Source organism: Ahaetulla prasina, chromosome 2 (genome assembly GCF_028640845.1).
Source record: "Ahaetulla prasina isolate Xishuangbanna chromosome 2, ASM2864084v1, whole genome shotgun sequence".
Lineage (NCBI taxonomy): Eukaryota > Metazoa > Chordata > Lepidosauria > Squamata > Colubridae > Ahaetulla > Ahaetulla prasina.
In genome coordinates, this window is record NC_080540.1 from 105,983,383 (window position 1) to 106,006,872 (window position 23,490).

General features: G+C 37.4%; 1 protein-coding gene across 4 annotated transcripts in view; it reads right to left on the bottom strand.

Moving 5' to 3' along the window:
* Window positions 1-23,490, bottom strand: part of UBTD2 (ubiquitin domain containing 2) — a 77,061-nt gene that overhangs the window by 12,689 nt on the left and 40,882 nt on the right. For all 4 annotated transcript variants that reach the window (XM_058171307.1, XM_058171309.1, XM_058171308.1 and 1 more), the window contains one exon: window positions 14,871-15,107. In XM_058171307.1, the coding sequence (XP_058027290.1) occupies window positions 14,871-15,107 (237 nt within the window). The remainder of the gene's footprint in view (window positions 1-14,870; window positions 15,108-23,490) is intronic.

Sequence of the window (23,490 nt, forward strand, 5' to 3'; positions counted from 1 at the left end):
AAAGATATTGATAAAATATTTAACTTCACTAACACATACACTTCTACAGATACGCTAAAGATTTAGATATATAAGATTTATATGCCACACCGGAAATCACCAGCCACTGCTAAACCTATCCACCTATCACTGTGTAGCTTGACAGATGGCCACACACTGAAATCTCACCACCTCCCAAGTGGTGTTCCAGGTTTTGTTCCCTATTTTCTCTGAACAAACTCTTAGCAAAACATGAATGACTTTGTGTGGGCAAAACAGGAGCATTATTAAAATTCACTCCAGAGTTCTTTTCTCTGCCTTGTTAGTGCAAGGAAGTAAGCAGGAAAGTTTGGGACAATGTGTTGACTTTGCCTCAGCAAGATACTGTAATGTGTGGGGGTTTTTTTTGTAGCTCCCAGGATTCCACCCGAATGGGATTAAAAAGATTCTAGGTATATAATAAAAGAGTATCTTCTCACCCTAAGATAACTTATAATGGTTAAATGACAAGACAAGTTACAAATATACTCATTTTGTTTTCCAGAACCAACTAACTTCATTTATCTCAATTTTTCCTTAAGCCTACACAGAGATCTGAGTTGTGGATATCTAACTTGTGCAAGTTCAGCATCTTAATTCTATGAGGACACTGTTCTCTATTCCCTGAATCATGATATTTTAATGCTGATATATTAGCAACATGTCTTTAAAATTACCGCCCCCCATCTCTAGATTTGACTCAATTCCTATTAATCCTTAATAACCTATTACCGTATTTTTGGAGTGAAAGACACACCGGAGTATAAAACGCACCTTAGTTTTTGGGGAGGAAAATAAGAAAAAAGCTGACTGGCCGGTGGATTGGCCTCCCGGAATACCCCCAATCAGCTGTTCCAGAGGTGAATTTTAGCAACAGGTTCCTTAGTTGTGAGCTCTGTGACTTCCTTTTTTTGCTTTTTTTTTCTGCCTCTGAAACTTCTGAACCTCCGTTTCAGAAAAACACTTTTTTTTATGCCTCTGAAAGCCTCTGAACAGCTTCAGAAAAAAAGCCTCTGAAGCTCTGTTAGGGAGCTTCTTTTCTGAAGCTCTATTAGGGAGCTTCTTTTCTGAAGCTCTATTTGCGGGCTTCTTTTCTGAAGCTTCGTTTCTGGTGTTTTTTTCAGCCTCTGAAACCTCCATTTGAGCAGCTGGGCAGGGCTACATTCAGAGTATAAGACACCCAGATTTTCACCCTCTTTTTTTGGGAAAAAAGGTGCGTCTTATACTCCAAAAAATACGGTAGTTGCCTATTCAGTTTTGCACTAAAGATTATTTACCATTCTTACACTTTATTGTGTTAAATACCTATTTATATGCTTTTAATTCAATATTGGAAAACACTTTAAATGCATAATGTATCTGAGATTCAAGCTGATGTCGAAGCTACACTTAGACAAATGATTGTTGGATACTGGAAAACATTAAAGCAATCCCATGAGCTAGATTTATTTCAGTCATTATTTTCAGTTATTTAGTTATTATTTTCTCTGCTTCACATAGGTAAAATAATCACAACAGTGCTCTCTCCTTGATCGGTTGGTCATTCAAGCAGCTTTAGCAAAGTTAATATACACTGAATAAAGGAGAAAAAAAACCCAGGAAAGTATTTACTTGCCACTTGAGATACATATCCTTGGGGGCTTCTCCCTCAAGGCAATGAGAACTAATAGTGATTTCTGCCTTAATGCTTTTAATGTTTCCAAATTGCTGCTCTATTGCTGCCCTGGAATAAACATACGTAAACCTTATATTTTGCTACAATGGTATTCTAGAACTGAGATGTATTATGGAAAATGAGTTTTACAATTTATAAGTCAGATTCACTTCATGATTTGTAATGATGGAGTAACTTTACATTCTGAAAGTAAAGGAAGTTGACTGAGTAATTCACAAATTCCTCTTTACAAATATTCAGGTGGAAAAACACACTTGGTAGTGGTTCCCCAATCTCTTTTTGGTTCTTTGAAAGCTTCAAAGTTTCAGTACTATCTATTATGCGTCCTCCAACAAAGAAAAAAAAGGAGCTCTTGTGAGAAAGAGAAAAAGTTGTCCATATTGTTATAAGTCAATGGAGACTTAAATGATTTAAAATAAATTAAAATCAAAATTCAACCATTTAAAATCAGAACCATGTATGCCGATCCATTGTTATTTAATAGTTCTTTGGTACATAAAACCTTTTTAGTCTGAAGTTCAAATATAATTATTATTAAATCATTTTTTTTAGTACGTATTTCACCGGTGTTAAGATGTCCACTGTACAGTACTGGCATTCTAACAAATATTTTGATTATATATTTCTGAACATAATTACTTTTTGTTCAAAACAATAAAACCGCCAAAACCCATAATCACCAAATTTGCTTACAAATCCAGCAGTTTATGAGGCTGTTATCCCCCATCTAGATATAATGCTGTGTATTTATCTGTGGAGAATGAATTTCAGAACATTTCCTAATTACTGGGACCACTGGTAAATCAAACTAAAATTCCTGCGTGCAATAAAGACAATAAATTGCTCCCATTCCCACCACGGCTGGATGTCAGAAGATGGGCTTTCTCTTTGCAGCAGGGAGCAACTTTTACCACCTCATGTTTTATGAGAATGTTCACAAAAAATGCAAATATATATCTAATTAATTCTACATTGTGTTTGTGTGTAATTTATCATTCAGATTGCTACGTCTAATTTCCCTGGCAGGATATTAGTGCAATATTATCAGCTTCAAAAGCTAACAGCTGTGCCATTTTATTAAGCTCTTTCCTCTCCTGTTTATATCATGGAAGATCAACTCAAATGTCTTTAAAGCACATTCCTGTTCTTTTCAGATAATTAATTTACATGAAATTAAGTTTGGTGATCATTCAAGCAAATAAGCACGATCAACCATCATTTATCTTAAGAAGCAGCAAATAAAGATTTATAATCTCTAGAAACCTTACAAACTGCATGTACAAATCATGAGCTAAAGTTAAAAAAATATCAGAACTATTCATGAAATTTCGGTAGAATTTCAGCATTTTTATTAAAGGCTAATTTTAATTATTAAGACCCATGGATACTATTCTGGGTAACATTGAGAGAAATATTCCTTGTGTACACTTTATCAATTGATCATCAATTGTGTTGTAAATGTTGTACCTTGATGAACGTATCTTTTCTTTTATGTACACTGAGAGCATATGCACCAAGACAAATTCCTTGTGTGTCCAATCACACTTGGCCAATAAAATTCTATTCTATTCTATTCTATTCTATTACAAAAATAAAAAATAGTAATGAAACAATGTATTTATTTTATTTCATACAGTACAACAAAATAAAGTTTGTCTCAGGATTCCAACTAGTCTAACAAAAACCCAGTAAGAACAGTTTAGAGCTCACCGATAGAAAAAATAATTAGGAATGTCAATTCCTTCCCCTAATCTCCACAGCAGTAAATTATATACTTTAATTACTATAACTCACTTTCCGTTTAAGACAATTCTCAAGGTAGGTAATAAAATCCTGCATCAACATGGTTAAAATTTGAAATTGTGAATAATAACAGCAACCCATTATTATTTTTAAAATTCAACAGTCTGATATACAATGATCAGATCTGTCACTTTGACAATACCTGAACTTTATTGCAGGAGTCAGCAATGTAGAGCAGATGGCCTGCCTCCTGTCTTCCCAGATTCATGTCTCTCCAGAACTCCCCCTTAGTTGCCATCAATTTGCAGTAACAATGCCAAGCTGCTATGATTTGTGGCAAGGTAAGCACAGTTGAAATTCTGCTGCAGAAGAATTAGATTCCCTGACTTCTAAAATAGCAACTTGCTATTTGGAGAAGGGCAAAGTTTGCTGTTGATCGCTTACTAGATGCTTAGTATGCTATCAAAAATTTCTAGAACCCTTGAGAAATCCCAGTATTAAAGAATCTCGATTGCATAAACATACTTTCTCTTGCAATCATTATAAAATCTATGGAATTTTTGTTGCTTCTATCTTTCTCAGTTAGTTAATAACACTGGAGTGCTTAAAAACTATGCTGTTGTTTTTGGAGACTGCCCTTTTTCTTTCATAGACATATAAGGAATGTAATCTCACCTACTGGAAGAAGATACATAAAGCTCAGACACAGATTTATCAAAGAGACGTTGAGTGAATAATTATAGAATCAAAATTATTTGATAGAAAATAAGCTGGAAATGATCAATGGCAGCCTCTGGCTCATCTTGGAAAGAAAAAGGATTGGTTAATATTTTAATGTTTTTAATAAGTTATATTTTTTAATGTTTTTAATGATTTCTGTGAGGTTTTTTTTTAATTTTCAATCTTGTAAGCTGCCTAGAGTCAAGGCAGTGAGATTAATGGCCATATAAATTTAATAATATTTATCAAATTTAGGGACTACCCATCTCAGACATAGAGCATCTCTGGGCAGTATAAAATTAAACACATAAATACTGTGTAAAATATTAGATTTCAATAGGAGGCAGTTAATGTTTTGACCTAGGTGTTCCCAAACTATGAAGCAGACTCCTTATCCTGACAAAAATCCCTTTTTATTAAGTTACTGTGAATTTCTCTCATTCACACTCAACAAAGTCTTTCAAGGGAGAATTTACAGTCACATATGTTATCTGGCTTGGAGAGCTGCCAGGCTGATATCTTCAAAACTTGGCAAGGAGTCTTGGAGAGTCACAAACCAATTAGGCAAACTAATTGTCTTCTGCAAACTCCATTCCCCTTTCGCTCCTCTTTTATTCCCTCTGGGAGGGACCATTCATTGTCTACCTGTGGCCTTACTCCCAAATAGAGCCTTGTTCTTTAGCTGTTCCCTTCGTCTAGCAACTCTGCACATGTGCACACTGGGAACAGGCTCTATCTGTTCTTCTGCCTCACTGATGTCTGACTGTGAAGGCAGCTGATAACTGGCATCTGGCCCTGGCCCTCTCTCTGCCTCCGACACAGAGAACCTCATCAGAGCCTTCCCCAGACTCCAGGACTGGCCCAGGTTCCTCTCCAACCTCCTCACTGTCCGAATCTCGCTGGTGGGCCACAACAGTTAAAAGAAGAATAGAATTAAAGTTAAAAAAAAAAGGGGGGAGGGTCTCTAAGGCGCTAATCAACTCCAAGTTTGTCTGCTTCTCTGAGAATCCCAAGTGGACAGAGCCAGGTGTTCGAACTCTTTTGAAAGAGCAGGAACATGGAGGCTTGCCTTATCTCTCAGGGGAGGATATTCTAAAGAGAGACAGCAGCAGAGAAGACTCCCTTCCTGGAACCTGCCAGTTAAAACTCCTTAACCGACAGGGTCCGTAACATGGGTGGGTGGGATGGGTCAATGTAAGGGGAAGAAGACAGTTCTGCAGGTATCCTGGTCCCATGACATGTAGGGCTTTGACAACTTGGACCCAGAAACAAATCAGCAACCAGTCCAGCTCATGAAGTGAAGGTGTTATATGTGTCATCCTTGGAGTGCCCAAAATTTCATGCGTGGTAACATTCTTATCAGCTGAAGCTTCTGGATACTTTTCAAGAGTAGCCCCATATAGAAGAGTGTGTTGCAATAATCTAAGCAGGAAATGACTAAGGGAGAGTGACTGAGAGAAGGGTCTCCCTATCCTAAAATATTTGGAGACAGATAGTTAGATAATCTTAGGTTGAAGACTAGACCAGGAAGTTGAAAAACCTTCTGGAAGTCAGTAGAAAACCAATTCTGTATTGATGCCAAGAAAATTGTATGGAATTGTATATGTAGATATCAGAAATGGAGCTTGATGTTTTTATGTAAAGCAAAAAAAATGGGACAATTGTCTCACTTTGTCTCAAGTCTCTCTTCCCAGAATTCTAGCCTCCTGTTCAGCTTTGGGAAAGTAGAATGGTAGTTCCTGTTGCCACCATCAATCTTCCAATGGGTGCCCACCTGACACTTACCCCTTAATCTTAGTAGCGTGAAACAGAGGTTTCAAAATCTGTATTACCTTTCTAAATTTAAATGTCAAAAAGCTGAAATATCTCCTCTAAGCCGCATGGCTCATAGGCATGTGGGCTAAAAGATACAGCTCCTTCTTCTGACTTGGGGAAATAAAACAATCTCTTAAGAAATAAATAAAATCAAACTTTATTAAAAGCATAAAAATATAAAAAATAAAAAAAAACATTTTTAACTATACAGATTAAAATACAAACATTCAATACTGAAATAAGGAGTTTCAGAGCTGTTCAAATCAGGGGATACAGCAGGAAACATTACAAAAAAAATACAAGAGTCCACAAGATGGTGCCAATCTACAAATCTGTTAAAGATCTCTGGAAAGACACTGGAATGATTCCAATTTATATTACATGTCACAAAATGAATGAATGGGAGGAATGAAGAGTGGGAGGGAGCGGAAAGGAGAAAAATCCCTCATGCGTAAGTTGAGGCATGATTCAAAACTGACTTTGAAAAATCTGATTTCTCTCTCTTTCTCTCTCTTTCTCTCTCTCTCTCTCTCTCACACACACACACACACCAGAAAATTACACTTTATAGCAACACAGTAACATGTCATAAAATATGGTGCAAAATTCTTGCTTGAGCATATCTACTCATATAGAAATAAATTAATCTTGCAGTTAAGATTCTCTGTTATCTCTTATATGGTCCTTCCTGATATCTTGGAATTCTAAACCTCATGCAGAGGCTGTGGGGAAATGTTAGCTGCATTCTCCCCCAATGTGGTTCCCTGTTTCTCTTGAGTTATATCCTTCATTTTAAAAAGGACCAAGCTGTTGTTATCGTCAGCACTTGGAGGGGCAGGATGATCTGATCTGTGTTTGTAATGAAGAGAAGAATGTGGATTGTGCAGCTGGCATATAGGGTGTGGCCTGGCTACATTTACAATAGGAATATAATACAGCATACCACTTAATTTTGTAGCTTGTTTTTAATTAACAGCAACAAAATCTGCACAGAAATCCACAAAGGCAATGGTTTCTTATTGGCATGTTTTTCATGCTTATTTATCATGGGCCTCTGGTGGCTCAGGCTGCTAAGACAGTCTGTTATTAACACAGCTGCTTGCAATTACTGCAGGTTCTAGTCCCACCAGGCCCAAGGTTGACTCAGCCTTCCATCCTTTATAAGGTAGGGTAAAATGAGGACCCAGATTGTTGGGGGCAATAAGTTTACTTTGTATATAATATACAAATGGATGAAGACTATTGCTAACATAGTGTAAGCTGCCCTGAGTCTTCGGAGAAGGGCGGGATATAAATGCAAATAATAATAATAATAATAATAATAATAATAATAATAATAATAATAATAACAACAACAACAACAACAACAACAACAACAACAACAATAATAATAATATCAGGTGATCCAATAGAAGACCGTGATCAATTGTTGCATGTCCTGCTAAAATCCCTGCCTGTTGCTCTCAAGCACATTGTTATCAATGACCTAATTCTATAATTTATTAGCTAGATATTTTGCATACATTTTAGTTGTACAGATTACTTGTCTATACTCCTTGAGTGGCTACCATCATCTTTTCTATATATTGTGATCACTATTCTTACATTTCAACACTGGGAAAGTTCATAAGAGGAATTAATATTATTAAAGAGCTTAACCAAAATAGGTTTCTACCAAATGATGTTAGCTTTTAATAAATCATCAGGGATACAGTCTTTTTCTGGGACTTTGCCTAATGGCAGTACCAGGAGCAGAGATTTGATTTCTTTTGGGTGGATGGGTGGGGGGAGGGAGGGAGAAGCATGTAGCATCATTGGGATTTAGATTAATTGGAGAATTAACATAAGTGGGGTAGGGAGCAACTAATCTGGTATAATGGTTCTCCCTTTCTTCTTTGGATACTCTGATCTTTAGGATGTTCTTAGCTTCACCCAAATTGGCATTTACCAGTTTTCAGAACAATGTTTTGTCTTTAGAATCTATGACAGTCAGGAATGAATATCAATGAGTCATTTATTATAACTTATGTTTTAAGAGTTATTTACACTCCATTTTCTTCCTAAGCATTCTATGAATATCCATAAGGAATCACTATCTTCTATTCTTGCCGAATTCCGAACCATACAACATGTTGTTCTACATTAAACCAGTGACCAGGTTGTTGAAACTTAATTTAGAGCTGTCCTGCCTGTTACTGATTTTCAATGTTCAATTGTTTGTTGATAGTAGCTTCCAAAGGGAGAAAGCTACCACAGAGAAGCCTGTCTTCTGGGTCCCACCAGATGTATTTTTCTTAGAAGATGGGACCTGTAACATTCATTCCCTTCCCGGTCTAATGGACGGGGACAAGACAATCCCTCATATGATTCATTCCCAAGCCATTAAAGATGCAAACCTTTCTATTTTTTTTTACTCTGTCCTCCCTCTGAACAAACCAAGATAAAGTTTCATAAATAATTAGCTTTAGACATGATTCTTCAAAAGAGGAGAAATATAATTTACGAGCTGAAGACTCACGTAGCTCTCACTCTATACATCCCATGAAAGTCCCCAGTGAAGACAATAAATGTGGGCATGGTTGGTGATTAGGATGGCTTATAGAAGTTTGCAATTTTGAATATTAAAGGAGTGGAAGGTACCATATTTTTCGCACTATAAGATGCACTCCCCCCCCAAAGTGGGTGGAAACATCTATGTGTCTTATAGAGCAAATATTGCGGTGGGGGAAGGTGGGCTGGTATGGCGGCGGGGAACACTGGAACCTTCACTGCTGAGCAGGTGATTGGCGGTTGGATCAGTCTTCAGTTGTTCATCGCTGCCGCTGCCTATCTCAGTCCATTCACTGCTGCCATTCATTGCCACTGCCCGTTTGCCGCTGATTGGTGGCAGCGAATGGGCAATGGTGAATGGTGAGGGTGATAGGCAGCAAAAGGCAGTGGTGGCGATCCTCACCACCTAGAACAGCTGATCGGCTGTATTCCGGGAGGCAAATCCAATTGCCGATCAGCTGCTCAGCAGCGAAGGCTCCAGTGTTTACCGGCAGCAGCAGCTCAGCTCAGTTGACCAGTGGTAAGTGCAATGAGTGGGGCCCTGACAAGCCACGTGCTGGGGCTGTGATAACGTGCTGAAGCTGAACTGAAGCCAGAAGTGCTGAAGCCGGATGGATGCTTGGAGGTAGAGGCAGATTTTTTTTCTTGTTTTCCTCCTCTACAGCTAATGTGCATCTTATAGTCCGGAGCGTCTTATAGTGCAAAAAATACGGTAAATAGCATGAATTAACAACTGAAATAAAATGCTGTCTGAAAATGAAACAGAAGTATACGATAGATGGGAATGAAGATGTACTGATCAGGTGAAAAAGAGCTGATAAATACATGCACAGAAGTGAAGGTATAACTTTAATTATGAATGAAAGTGCTAAACTTTATCCCAGAAAATATAAATTGGTGTCATTTAGGCTGTAGATATATGTGAAAGCAGAAATACATAAGTTGGTGATACATGCAAATTACTCTCCAGTGAAAAAGGCTGTGGATGAGAAAAATAATGCAGATATGGAAATATTTAATATAACTAATGATGACAGAAACATACTGCATAATGCATACAAAAGGAAAAAAGCTAATTATGTAATCAAATGTAATTAAAAAGAAACATTTAAGATTTTTAAAAATCAAAAATGCAGTGTAGTTTTGATGAAAATAGAAAAATAATCAGAAAATAGGAGAACAGGGATAAACAAAAGTCTTTTTGCAGAGCAACTATAATTAAAAATAGATGTGATTAAATGATTTGGGATGAAACTGAAATGATAATGCATGAGCAGAATGAAACTAATGCTATCTATAGTAAAGTCTAAAGAAATGAGGAAGATGCAGGTTTTAAGAATGTTAACTAAAAATATTAAAATATGTATCTAGTTTACTTTAGGAATGCCAGTGTAATTTGATTAACACATCTACGAAGGCTAAATCTATACATGAGAATTGGATGAATGCCATTGTGTTCCCCTACACACAAAAAATGGTAGGAAGAATGAATGCAAAAAAAAAAAAAAAAATACAGGGAGATCAGTTTGTTAACTGTCTTGGAAGATGCTTGGCAGAATTCTGATCAAACGATTATGATCTGAGTAATTTGAGCCAAAAAACTGTAGTAGGGTTGTGCACTAGGCAGGAGGCATGCAAATCAGATACTTTATATTCAACGTGTCACTGACAATTGTATAAGTATGAAAAAGAAAGTCTATTGTATTTGTTGTTTTAACAAAAAGATATGATAAACAGAATTTTTGACTTAAATGTAGTTGGCATGGTCTTCAAAGAGAAAGAAGTAAAAAGTTGACAGAAGAGCAGGCAGTTTATATGGTTATAGTAGAAGCAAGCATAGTTTGCAAAAATAGTTATTAATGTTATAAATTAGATTTAGCTATGTTTTCTTTTATTTTCATGTTTTTAATTTCTTTTGATTACTATTTCTTACTTGCTTTTCACCCTTTGCATAATATAGCTTACCTTAAAAGATAACTGCACAATTGGTGTGATGTACTCTTAAGAATTTTAAAGTCAAAGAATATTTTTTTATATTAAATATTTATAAGTTATGAGAGGCAATTCATTGAATTGCTGCAATTTTCTTCTGGAAAGTTCTGTGACCTTATTTAAATAATTTGAAGAGCATGCTTACTATCTCTACTAATAAAAGTAAATAAATCCCGATTTTTAAAAATATTTATACATACATATATACATACATACACACCCACCCACCCGCACATACATATGTATATATATATCAGTGGTGAGTTGCTACCGGTTCTACCTGGATTGGTGAACCGGTAGCAGCAGCGGCAGAAGGTTCCACCCAGTGGTGGGATTCAAGTAATTTAACAACCAGTTCTCTGCCCTAATGATTTCTTCCAACAACCAGTTTGCCAAACTGCTCAGAAAGTTAACAACCGGTTCTCCCGAAATGGTGCGAACTGGCTGAATCCCACCACTGGTTCCACCCACCCATGCCGGATGCTTCTGCACATGTAGAAGCATCGCATGCGCACGCGGAAACTGGTAGCAATGGGTTTTGCAACCCACTACTGATACGTATGTATGTATGTATCCAATATATCTGTACCCTGCCCCCCTACATTCAAGCAGGATTCCCAAACAAAGCCCATGCCTTCATGGAGTTTGGAAAATGTACAGGCTAATCTTATTTCTGCAGGGAAGAGGAAATGGCCTTCTTTCTGACCTCTTTAATGGGGGTGGGTAGGATGGGGAAGACACATAATATACCCCACCTCTCTGATCTGTTGAGTTGGAGAGATGTAACTGGGAATAGATGGCCCTTCAAATAACCTGACCCCAAGCCATCTAGGGCTTTAAAGTTAATGACCAGCACCTTGAATTGGACATGGAAGCAAATCCATATTTAATGCAGCTCCAATAAGAGCAGTGCCACCTGTGCAAATGTAGACTTGCACAAAACTATGCAGGCCCTGTATTTTGAACCCACTGAAGTTTCTGAATACTTTTCAAGTGCAATACTGTATAGAGTGCATTACAGTAGTCAAGACACTAAGGTATGGTCATGCATGATCTGTTGGTCCAGGGGAGGGCATAATTGGTGCACAGCCTACACTTGAAAAAAAAGCCTCCTACCCATGATTGTTGCTTGCTCCTTGAGCAGGATTCTTGAGTTCATGGGAACCCAATGATTGTGCACTGGTCCATCTGGGCACAGCAACTTCATTCAAAACCAAAGACAGCGATTCTCCATGGACCAAAGAACCCCAAGCTCAGAGTCATTCTATCTTACCAGGGCTCAGTTTCAGCCTGTTCTTTCCATCCAGCTCTCAATAGATTAGAGGCATTGTGAGAGGGAGGTCATGACACGGCTTAATTCGCCAGATATCATCCTTCCCTGGAAGGAAAGAGGTCACCTTAAAGAAAGTGATGATTATCAGCAGTCACAATTAGTGTGGAGAAATGTTCATGTTTCACCCTCTGAATTGCCAGGAGGTAGGCTTTGATAGCAGCTCTTACCTGTATTTGGGCAAACATGTTTTTCATCTTCTGCTAGTGGTGCTCTATATGTCTCTTCATCCATTTCATATCTCTCAATTCTTCTGTATGTCATGGGTGTGGGTGCAATCCTGTTCAAAGCCCCAGTCACCTCCCTATTCCAGGTGACAACTAAGGATTTGGCAGGACTACACAGCAAATCTTCACTTATAATGCCCAGCTCTTTTTGAAACTCATCCGAATCCATCGGTTGCTGGGGGATGGGATTGATCTAGTAGGTCCTGCCTCTCTGTGGAGAAGGTAAGGCTTTAAGAAAGCTCACCAAGCCGCCAAGGTGTTATGTGACCATGACAAGGAGATGTAGGATAGGTCCACCAATTCCAGATCACATAGGCACCGCTCCGACAAGAACACCAAATTGGTTATTTGACCCTGGATGATCTGGGTCAGGCCCATGATAGCCATCAATTCCATGAACTCCTACCCCTGCTCCAGAGATCACAGAACAAATTCCTCTGAACCTATGAATGTGGGAAATTCTATCTTCAGCCCTGCAGTGAAGTCTAGGAGATCAGGCAGGGAAGCTGCTACACAGCAGGGAGGCTGGTATAGCAGCAATCCCATTTGGTTCCTCAAGCCCAACCTAAGAAAAAGGGCACCCTTGGAGCAATGCTCCTGGAAGCTATCAGAGATTCTCTGATGACAACAGCCCCACTGCCTCCCTACCCTCTAGTCTAGGCTGGTGCAACGCTCGATAACCAGCTAAGCACATTTCGGAAAGTGGAACCCAACCTCTGCTCTCAGCTACAAAATGGTGATGCAAGTGAGATCAGCCTTCTCTTCAAGAATCAAGTCAGCAATAAGGCAAGCCTGATCTGGTATTTAGAACCAGCAGTCTAAAACCCAGGCCTCCACAAATTTACTGACCAGGTAAACAGATTGAGTTCAAGGGGCTGAAACATAAAATCAATACCAGATTCCAAGGGCACATTCCCTCCAAAGTGACCTGCCCTTTGTCTCCTGCCATATTTCTCATTATCTGACACCACCGAAATACACTGTCTTATTCTGCATATTCCATCTGCCAAGATTCTTGCAAACATATATATATATATTTATGTGCAAAATATTTTGAATTTCACTGACAACTGGCTGATTGCCAGATAATTCCAATAAATTATACTATGGTACTTCTGTGGCTTAATACCACATTTTTAGAGTCTGTAAAAATGAGGCATTTTTACTTGAAATGCAGGGCATGATGGTAAATCAGCTTTCCAATTTCAGAAAAAAAATTAAATGTTTTATATCACAGTGATAGTTACATAACAAGAAACAAAAACAAATCTTTTTAGAATCCCCAAAGCAGAATTTCCACAATGTCTGAAGAAGTAAAGCATCTCATATGTCGGACTGGAAAAGAATTTGCAACACAACCAGCCTTTTCTTCTGACTAAATCACTTCCCAAATGTATTTTAAAAAGGAAATACTCTTTGGGACTTATCAGGAGGATTGTTCTCCAAGCAAGGAAAAATCTCGTTCTGATGTTACTGATGATGTTACCCAATCCGGTAACGAAATATCTGCAAGCAAACAACCAAGCTCAGAGAGCACCAAGGACTCCACAAGACAGAATCTGACAATTAATCAGGTGGAAGGTAAGGGGAAAGAACTCCTTTGAGAATGGAAGATCTACATAAGAAAATCTGCTTCACTACGAATTGTAAACACCTTTATGATACAGATTGCCCTTGAGTAAACTGTTTTGGAAAGTTTTTGCGAAAAGCAGTATGTAGTTAAATCAGAGAGTGACCACTGCTGGTTTGCAAAGGAACTGCAAGTGCAAATAATAATAAAAACAAAAACAAAATATCTTGTGACATTATACAATCTTGCAAGATTTTAGTATTCTTATTCAGAATTGTTAATAAATAAAAACAGTGCAAAACATGCTCATTAAAAAGGTGAGAGGGAAGAAGGGAAGAACAAAGTAAACAATTCCTCTCTAGTAAGTTTTGCAGAATATGGACTGAAGAATCTTATAAAATATTTTTACTTTATTAGCATCTTTATGCTTCACCCTGCATTTCAGCCTGTTAAACATTTGTTCATATAAAGATCTTTTTCCCAGGGAGAGGGGATGAAAATGTTTAACAAAACTGGAACAGTTTGATTAGACAAATTTCACGGAGGATAATACTGCAAATTACACTCTATCCTATGACCAAGACTCATTGCTAATCCTTGCCATTGTTTGGAACAGGAGGATAGGAGAGCTTTTCTTATGATCTCATAAACATATGTGAATTATAAAGAGGCATTTATACCCAGCTGGAGTTACATTAATAGTCTTGTAATGTTTCAAAAATTCTTACTCCTTTGCTTACCTCCAAAATCCAGCCTCATCAATCAATCAATCGTTCATCCTTCCATCCATCTATCCCAGACTCAGATTTCATTTCTCTGACCAACTTTCAATCACCTTTACCTTAGTTTCTTCACTATTTAAGTGACTTTCAAATGACAGACAGATAACTAAGTATGAAAACATGTCATACCACACTGCAAACTCTCTCATTCCCTCCTCCCTAATAAAGCAAAATGAGAAGTTCAGAACTATATCCATTCAACTGTATATTAAATGTAACCCAATAATACTTCAAAGCTAGAAAAAAACACCCTTATAGTAAATTTTAATAATATGCACTGAATAACATTTTTGTTATGTCAAATAACATTTTTTGTGGTTATGTTATTTCAGTTAAGTCAGTGTAGTCTAGGAGGCCAAAAAAGGAAGCATGGACTACACCAAGACTCTCACAGTGCTTTTCTGCTCACAAGTGCTACTTACTGTACATCCATTAGGAATATACTTACCGTGTGGTAAAGTTATATTTGCACCATCAATGATTGCTTGTGCCAGTTCATGATCATTGTTCTCAAACGCATGTGATGCAGCCTTCAAGGCATCCCAGATTTCCTTGCGGCCTTCAAAAGCAGGTGCTGTGTCCCAAAATTCATCTCTCTTGCTACGTAGCTGTCCATCCGTCATGGGGTAATCACTTTTCCATTTTGGTTTCTCCTTTTTCAGGGGCTGATTACGGCCAAGGGCAACTGTATGAAAAGAAAGAAGGAAGTAAACTTGCCTGTCGTCTCATGGGCAGAATGTTCACGATGAAGCAATAGCTTTTGACAGTTTTTGGCCATCACTTAAACAGCTATTGTACATAATATTATTCGTTTCAATTATTTATCTAGTATAGTGCTGGATGGTTCCTTCATTTGCCTATAAAGTTATTACCTAATTTGATAAATAAAATAAATAAAACAAAAGGCATATCTTATCTAACCTCTTATATAATTATTACTTCCCAAATCATATTCCAAAAATAATGTTTGTAAATGTTTCTGGAAGGATTTTTTAAAAAAATACTTATGGATTGTAACAGTTTGTCATTTCTTATCCTGCCTTACAGAGGCCAATTTGTTTTGAACTGAAATAAACCTCTGTAGATTAAAAGTAAAGGTTCCCCTCGCACATACATGCTAGTCGTTGCCAACTCTAGGGGGCGGTGCTCATCTCCGTTTCAAAGCCGAAGAGCCAGCGCTGTCCAAAGACGTGTCTGTGGTCATGTGGCCGGCATGACTCAACGCCAAAGGCGCACGGAACGCTGTTACCTTCCCACCAAGGTGGTCCCTATTTTTTCTACTTGCATTTTTACGTGCTTTCGAAACTGCTAGGTTGGCAGAAGCTGGGACAAGTAACGGGAGCTCACCCCGTTACACGGCAGCACTAGGGATTCGAACCGCTGAGCTGCCGACCTTTCAATTGACAAGCTCAACGTCCTAACCTCTGAGCCACCCTCTATCTGTAGATTACATGCCACCAAATCTGGAGCTGCTGTTTATTAAAAGCTAATAAGTATTTCTTAATATAATGCACTTTCAATATATTCATCCACAAAAATATTATTCTCTTTTTTTTAAAAAAATCAGAAACATATTCCTCAGATCCACTCTCCAAATGAGGAGAGAATGCAACAGTTCTATGAAAAAATATTCACCCCCATTTCAGATTCTCCAAATTTCTGTACAGTCCTCAAATTATGACTATTTGCTTAAATAGTCATTCATGGTTTGAATGAACAATATCCTTGGAAAAGATGTTTTATGGCCCATAAAGCGCTTCTGACCCATTGCAAAACATCACACACACCCCTTAGGATGACATGATTGTAATCTGGGCATTTAGCAACCCATTCACACTTACAACTAGTTGTCAAACATCCCTCAATATGCGATCGCTATTTGTAATCTTCCTTGCTAGCTTCCCTGGAAAATCAATGCTTTCTGCATGGATTTTGGCAGGAAGAATTTTCAGTCTGCTGACCAGAAAGACGTTTGTGTGTGGCCTGTGCTGAGCCTCCCCATTCCCCCTGAGGTGCCAAAAACATGATTTTGCCCTGATTTCACCAGGGAGGATTTTTAGTGCCAGAGAGTAGTGCACTTAAATTAAGGAGCAGAGATTGCCCCAGGGGAGTTCACCAGGGAGGATTTTCAGCATCAGAGTGAAGAGACTTGTCCACAGAACACCCTGTACTTGTGTGTGACTGTGGTGGGCCTCTCGGGGTCTCCCCCAAACCCCGAAGCACGTTGCATTTCTTACCTGGGACTCTGTCCACTTAACAATTGTATAGATCAACTACTAAAATGTATCAGATCTTCATATGGGTCCTGTTGAAATGTGGTGTTTGCTTCATTTGTTTCATAAACAAAAAGTCTCCAACATGCAAATTACCAGTGTGAAAATGTTACATTCGATAACTGGTTGTACCTTCTTCAGCTGCCACAATTGCAAACAAATGCTTCCTCTAATATTTAATCAGTCTCTCATTACAATATTGTGAAGCAATTCTGGCCCATTCCTTCATGGCAAACTGCTTCAACTTAATCAACACTAGAAGGGTTTCAAACATAAAATGCTTGTTCAGGTTCTGCCAAAATATTTATGAGATTTATGTCTGGACTGTCATTTAACCATTCTAAAACAATGCATTAACCATTAGCTTGCAGACTTGCTTGTATGTTCTCCAGTGGAGTTTTTTGATCCAAAGTGGAGTTTTATGCTTTCTTCAATAATGGCAAATGCTAAAGGCCTTGAGGAGCAAAACACCTCCAAGTCATGATACTATCACTTCATGCTTAACAGCTGGGATGAGGTTGTTATGGTGGAATGTAATGTTTGTGTTCCCATCAGACATAATTATATTCATGTAACTCAATAGTTCCTCTATTGATTGGAAGGGTTGCTTTCTGGCATACTTGAGTGAAAGGTTCACTTTCTGGCATACTTGGAACAAGCATTCATGTTCTTCTTAATGAATTCTGGCTTGTTAGTTCTCCCATGAATATCATTACTTGATGCCTTTTTGGTAATGGAATCTTTAAAGCTGACTTTGGCCAAATAGGACATGTCTATAGATCCCAGGATGTTATTTTATGTTATGATCTTTGAGCAATTTTGAATAGCAGAGCCAGTCTTGGGGAGGTTCACTACTGTCTCTGACTACGTACTAATAAAACTTAGATCATATCAAATGATCTAAGTGCCAAAGCTCATTGTAACTACGTTGCAAAAAAGGCCTTAAGAGTTGTAAACCTAATATTGCGTAGCTTCTTCTCCAGAAACACTACACTACTAACCAGAGCATATAAAACATTTGCTAAACCAATTCTTGAATACAGCTTGACTGTTTGGAACTCATACCACATTTCTGACATCAATGCAATTGAACGTGTCTAGAAATATTTTACAAGAAGAGTTCTCCACTCCTCTGAATACAACAAAATACCTTATGCCACCAGACTTGAAATCCCGGGTTTAGAAAATTTAGAACTACGCCGCCTTCAACATGACCTGAGTTTAACTCATAGAATCATCTATTACAATGTCCTTCCTGTCAAAGACTACTTCAGCTTCAATTACAACAATACACGAGCACATAATAGATTTAAGCTTAATACTAAACCGCTCCAATCTTGATTGCAGAAAATATGACTTCAGTAACAGAGTTGTTAATGCTTGGAATACACTACCTGACTCTGTGGTCTCTTCCCAAAATCCCCAAAGCTTCTACTATTGACCTCGCCCCATTCCTAAGAGGTCTGTAAGGGACATGCATAAGAGCACAAATGTGCCTACCGTTCCTGTCCTATTGTTTCCTTTCGTTATATCCAATTAATATAGTTATTACATACTCATAATTATATATATGCTTATATACTGTATAGTTATTTCATGCTTATGCTTACATATACTGTGTGACAAAATAAATAAATAATAAATAAATAAAATAAAATAAAACCTCAGAAATGATTTTAACTGTTTTACAGAGATCTTTATTTTTAAAGAATGAGGTAAGTGTCTCTACAATCTTTATGGTGAGAACTTTACTGTGATTAAGACAGAGTTCTGAGAGGCATACAGGGCAAGAGTGTCTGAATCAACCTTCATTTTTAAATGAAATATTCACACAACTAGCCTCCATGTTCTCTTTAACTGACTGATTTGGCTGGTGGGGGTGGGGTGTTTGTCATACTAACACATTGCACATTGGATGACTTTGTTTATAAATAAATGAAATGAGCATCAAACTTTAGTGGTACTTGTTTGCTCAAATGCTCTTAATATATATGGTGATGACTCACATGAAGCTCTGATAACCTTCAGTTGCAAAGGTAGGCAAAAATTCAGACAATCTGAAAGGATACAATTTCTTTTTCACAGAACCTAGCTAGAAGGTATAGCCAAGCTGTATATCAAACAGGGCTCAATCCTTTATGAAAAGAGAATGGATGGCAAGTTTAGAACTAATGGCTCATTCGATTATCCCAGAATATGACAAATTAAGTCACTACTTTGCTTTCTATAACTTGTCAAAGCTGACCTGCATAATATATCTGAAAGATTTTGGTGGGGTGGGGTTGTTAAGAGACTAAATTTTCTTACGCTATCTTTCCCATTCTTAACTGTGAACAGGGTGGATTTGATTTAAATCAGGTCAATTTAAATCACGATTTAAATCACTAGTAAAAAGGCTTCATTTAAATCAACTCAATTTAAATCATAATTTTTAAAGAGCAACTGTCACCTCTGTCCCTCAGCGGCTCCTCCTCTGACCTGCTGTTGACTCACCAACAATTCCATTCACTTTACTGGAATGGCTGGTGATGTGGCAGTGACACAACAAGATGAAGGACATGGCAGGCAGCAGGTGAATGGATACCTACTATCAGCCATTGCGATGATGAATCTGAAATGTCAGGTGCTCTTTAATATTATATTTGTAAGCTGCTTTGAAGGTTTCACTTTTATTTTTACTGCTTGCCCTTCCTCCTCACACCTCTTAAGAGCCTGGTGTACAGATGCATTTCTCTTCAATCAATCATACAATTTGTAGTTTACATAGATTTGCAAAACAATTGGATAAAGGAACATTCCTGAACATTATGATTTATTTCATGGTTACTGTGAAATTGTATGAATGCATCAATGCAGTGCATATTATCTCAGCTTGCAGAGCTTGGATTCATTGAATGAATTTACCAAAAATGTAAATATTGCAGAATATACAGCCTTATGCTACATAAATAAACTCCATTTCATGCTCAATAAACAAATTACTGTATTTTTCAGAGTATAAGGCGCACCTTTTTCCCCCAAAAAAGAGGGTGAAAATTTGGGTGCGTCTTATACTCCGAATGTAGCCCCGCCAAGCTTCTCAAACAGAGGTTTCAGAGGCTGAAAAAAGCATCAGAAATGGAGCTTCAGAAAAGAAGCCCGCAAATAGAGCTTTCAGAGGCAGAAAAAAGTTTTTTTCTCAAATAGAGTTTCAGAGACAGGAAAAAAAGCAAAAAAAAGCAAGGCACAGAGCTCACAACCAAGGAACCTGTTGCTAAAATTCACCCCTGGGAACAGCTGATTGGGGATATTCCGGAAGGCCAATTCACCAGCCAATCAGCTTTTTTTTATTTTCCTCCCCAAAAACTAAGGTGCGTCTTATACTCCGGTGCATCTTATACTCCAAAAAATACAGTATTAATGTATCTTAAATAGAAAACTATTTACTCCAAAAGCATTTTATTAAAATAACTGATAAAAATCAAAAAAATCCAATTTATTTTTTTTTTAATTCCATTTTTTAAAAAAAAATCATCTATTTTTATCCACCCTGAATACTCCCATTATGAAATTAGGCAACTCTGATGGTTTAGATATTATCACTAATTCGATGTATTTTCAGGGAAAATACCTTGAGTATAGTGGATTTTCATACAGAAACAGTAATTGTGATTGCTGTCTTCTGTATACATTGCACAATAACTTGAAGCATGTAATCAGCTTTGACAGAATAAATGCTGTCTCATCTCCTTAATATGATTGGACAAGTCATATAGTTAAAAAAAGTTTAACACTGTTTCTGTGTTTAATTATGTTATGAATAATGTCTTTTTAATAGCTTGTAAAGGCCAAAGTCTGGCAATGATTAAAACCAGTTCTTTGAGAGCTGGTTTATTAAGTTATGTTAGACTGTTGATGTCTGTAACAAACACAAACTGTGGAGAATAATCAAATATGCCTAAACACTAAGATGCAGATATACATTGTTACTGTCAATGTGTGAAATTAAACATTTTATAGAATGCCTAGGAAATCTACAGAATGCCAAAAATGGGACATCAAAGCATGAAATGCTTAGTATTTTACACATTTCCATAGGCATTCTATGAAATACTGAAGGCAAACCTGCAAAGTATAAAATATTCCTGCTAAAATGCTTTCTAAATACTTTCTTGTTGGAGCAAGATCAATGCCAGTCTTTTTCTCTTGTTTTCTTCTGCAAGAAAGCCCTGTACTTTATTTTGCATTTCTTCTTTCATTTTCCTGTATGTCTTTTCAATAAATGGTATTAACCCTAACCTTAACCTTTTTCATGACTCTCTTTTCATACTTCGCCTAAATAGTTCTCATTCTGCATAATGCTTAGATATACAATGCCTAGGGAAAGTATACAGCATATTAAAATAACAGAGGCATTGAATGCATTCTATCCCAAGGAATTATTTCAGCTTGCAAAGAATGTCAAAACCCATATAATTTCTGCAGCACAAGAAACTAGAAAAGACTTCAAATGAAATAAAACAAACAAACAAACCAATCACGCTGTGCTACTGCCACCGTTCTGGGGTTTCTTGCTGTGCCTTAGGAAGGAAAGATGAGAGAGGAGGAATTGAAGAGGATGAAGTTCCTTGTCTTGTAAGAACCAGGACTCCAGACTGGGACAAAGCTGGGAATGGCTTAGACTGGGATGGGTCCTCATTTAATGACCATGCTGAATTTGCTTAACAAAGGCAACAGAGAACTGTTAAACAAGGAAGTCATGTGATGTTTTAGTTACCGATTGCTGTGCTTAGTGATGGAGTTGCTGATTCCAGTTAGGGTTAATAAGTGGGGACTACCTGTAAGCCAAGGGTACTGAAAACAAAGTTACTTCCATATTTCATAAAAATCAAAGTAAGTCGATCAAGTACAGGCAAGTATTAACTTCCCCTCTGGTTCCATGTAGAGGACAAATATATATTTCAAATATAAATATATTCTGTTCATTTTGAAATCAAGTAAGATATATTTCTGAAATGCAAATTAAGCTAACGTTTACAGAAAACCGCTCCCTTAAAACATTCAGTGTCAGTTTCAGAAAGCATGTGCTTCAATAAATAGATGCCAGACAGGAAACACAAGTAGATGAGTTAAATTTACTTTATTGTAAGGCTACATTATCAGAATCTGGCAAGTCTGAAAGTACAAAAATTCCCACCACCACTTTTAACTGCTTGATCCTTTTCGGGTGAATCCTTTCCAAATTCCTTTCTCTGACCATTAAATCACTGGGGGGTCCTCCTTTGCTTGTCTGATTATTTCTTGGCAGCATCACTTCCCCTCTTTCCCCAAGGTCATTCCCACATTGTACAACACACAGGCGATCTCCTTTCTGAAGATAAACTCAAAGAATACAAGTATTATAGAAATGATGAATGGGCAACTCCAATCTTGTTACAATTTTCAGCACTTGCTCTTACATTCTCAACTGATATCTAGCATGTTGCAAAGATTATTCTGCATGTTATAAAGCTACTAAATGCTACGATTACAGGTAAACTCTTTTTTACAACTGGTTTTTGCTTATCTTCACTAAATTCTTCAAATTTCATCTCTTTAGCAGTAATAGGTCAAGTAGGTCTAACACAGTTCATATGGAGTTGGGAGTAACAGTATATTGTTTTTGAAACAGCAATCTCTTCAACCTTCCAAAATAATTGTTCTGATTAAGACTATAGTACAATATGTACTCCTATTGCTCTATAATATATATTCATTGTCTACATTGTACTGCGTGACTTTAGTTGCAATAAGTTGCAGCAAGGTGTATGATTAGTTTGTTTTTAAAAAAAATTATTCTGCTTTGCACATGTATATGTAGCTGCCTCATTTTCCTCAATAAATATAGCATATAACAAGTTTAAAGTTTTTGACTCAGTTTTTTAACTGGGTTCTCTAGTTTTAGGACAAGTGGAGAACAGATAAAATTTTAAGTCACATTAAACTAGACTAGTTCCTGGGTATGTCTAGTTTAATGAAAAGAAGGACTAGGGGAGACATGATAGCAGTATTCCAATATCTCAGGGGTTGCCACAAAGAAGAGAGAGTCGGGCTGTTCTCCAAAGCACCTGAGGGTCGAACAAGAAGCAATGGGTGGAAACTGATCAAGGAAAGAAGCAACTTAGAACTAAGGAGAAATTTCCTGACAGTTAGAACAATTAATAAGTGGAACGACTTGCCTGCAGAAGTTGTGAATGCTCCAACACTGGAAATTTTTAAGAAAATGTTGGATAACCATCTGACTGAGATGGTGTAGGGTTTCCTGCCTGGGCAGGGGGTTGGACTAGAAGGCCTCCAAGGTCCCTTCCAACTCTGTTGTTATATTATATTATATTTATGAAGAAATCAAAGGATACACAACTTTTTAACTACCACCATACACTATATTTTTAATTGACTGTAAGGAAAGGAAAGCAAAACAAAAAAGATACTTTGTTAGCATTGGGCAGAACTGCAAACATTTTTCATTTTCCTGGTTTTCTTTCTTGACTGATAGAATTTCATCTTATCTGGATGTTCATCATTCACTTCACAAAACCGTATTTCCTATCTATTAAATCTCATTCCCATATTTATTAAAATTCTACATTTAAAATTAGCTCTGCCGGTTTAGCTCTGCCTGGTAAGGCCTGTTATTAAGAACACAAAGCCTGCAATTACTGCAGGTTCGAGCCCGGCCCAAGGTTGACTCAGCCTTCCATCCTTTATAAGGTAGGTAAAATGAGGACCCAGATTGTTGGGGGGGCAATAAGTTGACTTTGTAAATATATACAAATA